Here is a 6000-nt window from a genome sequence, read left to right as displayed (position 1 = left end):
CTTGCATATTTAAACTCTGAAAGAAGGTTAAATTAGTCTATTACTAACTGTTTACCAAGGACATTATAAACACTTCTTGTAGGTACCAATATTACATATTACAACAATAAAACTTATGTGTAAATAAACGTAAACTATTTGTGTGTTTAACAGTTTGTTTTTATATTTTTGTATAATGTAAGTGTTAGTTCCATTCATTGAGTTTAACACAAGCATTGTTTGTTTACATCAACATGTGTATATTATCATGATATGTTTGTAATGCCTTGCATCAGCTGTCTACTGAGGTATCTTTCCAATTAATTTTTTTCCCCTTGTTTTGTCCAATTGTCTCGTACTGGATTTGTCGTTTGTATCACATCAACACAACTTTCTGCCTCCTGTCTGTAAATATACAAGACAAACTATAATTAAATTTCCAATATGGCAATAGCATAACAAGCTTATTTACGGCACAACGTCAATCCCTATTTTTAGGGGAGCGAGCTGGCGTAGTGGCTAGAGCGCGGGACTTCGGTCCGTGAGGTCCCGGGTTCGATCCCCGCCAAGTCACCAATGGATTTTATCTAAGTGATAATGCCGCAACCCCTAGGTCTAGCCTGAAGTAATGTGAAAAACAATCCCAGGCTCGTGCCTAGCGTCCTAAGACAAAAAAAAAAAAAAAAAAAAAAAAAAATCCCTATTTTTAAGTTTATTTTAATAAACAAATACTAAAAAATAAATTCTTCACACTAAATACTTCACACTAAATACACTTTATTACCTTCTCTGTAGCAGAAAACCTATGTACTAGTTGGACTATTTTTTTTTTTATACAGGGAATAAATCTGACATTTTAAAGGAGATATTTTCATTAAAATATCAAGCAAATGAAATTTCTCTTAATCTGCAGATCTGCTGCGGTGGGGGTATTATATTGCTTTACTTTTAAAACTGTTTTTGGAAAAAAGAATTGAAAATCTAATGAAAACATAAAAATGGAAAATGAGGATTGGCAGTTAAATGATTATCTCTCACTTAAAGTGGTTGAAGAAAACATAATTATTGCAAATAAAATGGAAACAAAAAATTAAATGAAGTGGTTAAGAGTTTTAAAAAGTAAATAAATTACAATAAGTACTATTAAAACTCACCTAATTAATTGGTGTTGCCCTTGTTCACCTCCTTGCTACCTCTCGCTGGTATATTAGGCTGAAATATTGAGCTACCATTAAAACTGTCATCATTATGATATGGTTATATCTCTCTTAATATTTTCTTTAGACGTTCGGGCGTATATTAATAATTTTAACTTTAATCATAGTACTAGATATTCAACGCAGTTGTCTGCTTGCAATATTGAGCGGTGCTAGCATATAAATCCAATCATTTTTTAAGTCAATGCTACATCTAGTTAACGTAAATGGAATGTATACTTGCAGTATCATAAGTGAATGGCTCATCTGGTACTCATAAATTAAATATATACTATCCAAAGTCAAAGGTCCATTTATTACTCATAAATGAGTTGCCTACTTGTATACCCAAAGTCAATGGTACATTTGGTTCTCATTAAGGAGATGCCTATTTGCAGTGTCCAAAGTAAATGGTCCATTTGGTTCTATTTAAGGAGATGCCTATTTGCAGTGTCCAAAGTAAATGGTCCATTTGGTTCTATTTAAGGAGATGCCTACTTGCAGTGTCCAAAGTCAATGGTGCGCCAGTTACACGTAAATAGAATGTCTAATCTTGCAGTATCCAATCTCAATGGTACATTTGGTTCACGTTAATGGAATTGTCTACTTGCAGTATTTTAAAGTTAATGGTACGTGGTGTTCACGTAAATTGAATGTGTACTTTCAGTATCCCAAGTAAATGGTATCTTTGGTTCACAAAAATGGAATGCCTATTTACAGTATCCAAAGCCAGCAACAGGCTTGTTAATTTTATCTTCGTATTTTCGTAATTAATTGTAAAATGTTTCCGTGTTATGTGTTTCTACTGAGACGCTGCTTCAGCTAAAGATGTCTGATGGTGGCCAAAACAGCCGTAACGCAGATTACAACTGATTGAGCTGTTGACGAAAAGTTAAACCTATTTTAGTTATATCACAGCCCAGAGGCTAAGGCATGTATTTATTTCAAAAATATTACATACGGATATTGTACCAAAATCTGTTTGTTTTTAAACAAATTTGAGCCAAACCATGCATAATCCATTTTAGAAGATCTTTTCTTCGAAACTATTAAAATTATATTCTGAACATACTTACAGATTTAATAAGTATTTCGCCATGCTGTTCCGTATTCTGTAAAATTAAAGATTTAATGTAATAGTTAACCTGTTGAAACTTATTTTCTATATAATATAAATTACAAAAATGAAATCGATTAATTTATTGAAATTTGATGTCATTTTGTATATTTTGGACACAAATTGCACTTTTTGTAACATAATAATGAAAATAAATTCAATCGTAATCTGAATTATTCATAATAAAGTGTTGATCTGTGATATCAAGAATACTTTGTTTATCAAGTATTCGTTTTCATAAACATATATAGGACTATTTAGCTGTTAATAATTATAACTTTTACAAAACTTCCATCTATTCTATAACAACTACTTTTGGATAATTAATTTCAACCTAGAATAATAACCAACTCAAATTTTACTTACGTCATATGCATAAATAATCAGATGATTATTATTGTTTTTATTGTTATTGTTTACATTTGATCTTTTGTGTTAAGTTAGTTTTATAATAAAGTGTACCAATTAATTGACATGCATTTTGTATATTTTTATGAAGACATATAAACTTACATAATCCTCTTCAGGTATCCACACTCCCTACAAAAAAATTACAATGCATTTAAAAGTACACTTCACAGTAGTAGAAATAAATTTAAAACGTTTGCATTTACCCTAATAAACAAAAAACACCCATTAAAGTTTTAAAATATGTAAATATTGCTCAAGAACACCCACCACAAGCAAACCTACTGACAAGGCGGATTTCTAGTTATAAATCTAATTCTTAATAGGACATATCCATGATTAAGGAAGACCAACGTCTTGATCCCATCCCAGTACCTTTAGTATATTAGTATATAATATATAATAACTAGAGTTCTCCCCGTAGTCGAAAACATGACCAAAAGTATGTATTGTGGTATTGTGCAACCTTCTCTATTTTCACCCCACGCTGTAAATCAAACATATAATTGGAATTTCTTCTATTTGTTTTGATTTTCTGTTTATATTTTGTTGTTGTTTCATCACCAACATGGCATCCCATTAATCTCATGTTATTAGCGAATTTCCCTATAGGGAAGTAGCTATTACCGTAGGTCTCATGGTAAGACTTAGGCCCAGGACCGATTTACTTTTTCATTTTGATGTCCCCAGAGGCCAAAAACACCATTCGTTCAAATTTTTATATATGTATATATATATATATATAGATTTATATATATATGTGTCCGTGAACACGATAACTTGAGTAATTTTTATCCGATTTTGATGAAATTTGGTTTGAAGGTGTAAGGCGGGATAAACTTGAATGAGTTCGCGATCCAGCATGATCGGACCATGGGAACAGGGTTTTATGGGGGGTTTTATGGGGTAAAAATTGGTTTTTCTCACTTTTGACCCTCAAAACAAAAAATTTCCCGATTTTTCTCTAAACCTTCTTAAAGAGCTTAAAAAAACAAACAATTCAGTATATCAAAGTGTTTTTGTACGGTTATTGGTTACGGAGAAAACTAAAAAATTGTAAATTTAAAATTCCCATGTTATTCTTATGGAGAATATTTTAAAATGTTGTAGTTTGCTTGTTTATGGATATCTTTTGATCAAACTTGGCAAATGTATTCATTTTCTACTAAGCAATAATTATTTTACTTAAAATACACACTTTATTAGTTTCCTTGTAGCAGCAAACCTAGGTACTCGTTAAACCTAATGTTATTTAAATAGATTGATTGAAAATCAATTCAGCCAAATGGAAATTCGCTTAGACGGCAGGTTTGCTGCGGCGGGGGTATTTTTTTATTTTTAATAATTATTCTGTTTATTTTTTAGCCTATTTTAATTTATAAAGGGATTCTGCACATCTTCAGGCAAATTACTTTCTAACAGTATGCGTAGATTTTCCCTGCGATCCACAAGAGCTGAGAAAAAATGTTTTCAATAAACATGCTTGTCTATTGTAGTGTCTACTCTTCCTTCTGGTCTTTACCATAATATTAAATGTCAGTTATTTCTAACTAAATATTTTACATATGTTGATTTTATTATTGTTAATGGGTTTTTTTTGTAAACAGTTCAGTTTTACATTGACCTTAATAAAAAACTTGAATTCAATACAACTATTGATTTAATAATTTACTTTATTGGTGACCCCTTATAAGTCAACATGAACATTAATGAAGATTTGGTTACCCAAGAAATAGCCAACTTGTCTACAAAAGTTCCTCAATTCTGGAAACCTAACCCAAAAATTGGGTTCGTTCAAATTGAAGCTCAATTTCGAAGATCACGAATTGTCTCAGATCAAGCCAAGTTTGACACGGTGGTAAGTTCTATTGACGCTGATATTCTATCTTATAAGTCTCTGAGATTGTCACGGATCCACCAGCAGAGAACAAATACATAGCTATAAAAACTAAATTAATTTCCTTGTATGATGAAAGTGACACAAAGAAAATACAAACCCTTCTGACAGGTATGGAACTTGGGGACCAAAAACCCTCGCAACTTCTTAGTAGAATGAGGTCATTGGCTCAGAATAAGGTGAGTGACGAATTTCTATAAGCGCTTTGGTTTAGAAAAAAAAAACTACCAATCAATGCTCAAACTACTCTTTCAATTTGTGATGAAAACTTATCTAAACTTTTGGAGATGGCTGACAAAATTATTGACATCACAACTAATCATTTAAATTCCACTACCTCTGTTTCTTCCATTGAACCACATGATTCAATTATAACTAATCTTCAAAACCAAATATCAGATTTGTCTAATGAAATTCAATCCATCTACAAAAACAACCTAAGTCAATCCAAATGTGATTCTTACAACACGGACACAAGGAAATCTTCTCCGCAACAGTCTTTGTATTACTATCACTTTAATTTTGGTGGTCGTGCTCGCAAATGCACACCTCCCTGTTTGTTATCTCATTTACCATTGGAACAGAAAACTCCAGCCCCCAGGTTTTTCGGCGACACGACTGAAGGGGGCAGAAGTAAGTCGCCTATTTGTTCATGATAAACAGTCATTTTCCAATTTCTCATGGACACTGGAGCTGATTTTTCCGTGATTCCAGCTACTGTTAAAGATAAAAATCACTCACAGAAACTTGAACTTGTTGCTGCCAATAGTACCAAAATTAAAACTTATGGCCAAAGACAACTTTTGATTGATTTAGGACTAAACAAGCTTTTCAAATGGAATTTTATAGTAGCCGATGTTAACAAACCTATATTTGGTATGGGGTTTTTTTTATCACATTTTAATCTTATTATCGATGCCAAGAAAAACAGGCTCATTGATGGTGCACTTCGAAACATTCCCCAAAAAATGTCTTCAAACCGAAATTCTTCAGTCTTCTCTTTGAGTACAAGTAATCCATTCAATTCCTTATTGGCACAATTTCCTGATTTATTAAGACCTAGTCCTATAAACAAAAAGATTGTTGAACATAAAGTCAAACATTTCATTGAAACTACAGGTCCTCCAGTCACAGCCCGACCTCGTCGTTTACTTCCGGATAAACTCCAAGCTGCAAAACATGAATTTCAGTTTATGTTGCAAGAAGGGCTATGTCGACCTTCTAGCAGTTGCTGGGCAGGTTCAAAAGAAAAATGGAGACTGGAGACCATGTGGCAATTACAAAAAATAAAATCAAGCTACAATTCCTGATAAGTATCCTTTGCCATTTCTAACTGATTGCACTAATTTTTTACATAGCACAAACATATTTTCCAGAATTTATTTAGTCCAAACATACCAACG

At 32.3% G+C, this 6000-nt stretch overlaps 1 protein-coding gene across 1 annotated transcript in view; it reads right to left on the bottom strand.

The window, feature by feature from the left end:
* Nucleotides 1-137: 137 nt before the first annotated feature.
* LOC128993472 (galectin-8-like) overlaps nt 138-6000 on the bottom strand; it is a 78356-nt gene continuing 72493 nt past the window's right edge. The window contains exons 13-16 of the mRNA XM_054417383.1: nt 2806-2832; nt 2252-2287; nt 1134-1191; nt 138-384 (exon numbers count right to left, since the gene is read on the bottom strand). Of these exons, the coding sequence (XP_054273358.1) occupies nt 1138-1191; nt 2252-2287; nt 2806-2832 (117 nt within the window). The 3' untranslated portion in view covers nt 138-384; nt 1134-1137. The remainder of the gene's footprint in view (nt 385-1133; nt 1192-2251; nt 2288-2805; nt 2833-6000) is intronic.

Source organism: Macrosteles quadrilineatus, unplaced genomic scaffold (genome assembly GCF_028750875.1).
Source record: "Macrosteles quadrilineatus isolate MER2022 unplaced genomic scaffold, UCM_ALF_1.0 Scaffold_4__1_contigs__length_99947679, whole genome shotgun sequence".
NCBI classification, from domain to species: Eukaryota; Metazoa; Arthropoda; class Insecta; order Hemiptera; family Cicadellidae; genus Macrosteles; species Macrosteles quadrilineatus.
This window is presented reverse-complemented; position numbering and strand designations above follow the sequence as displayed.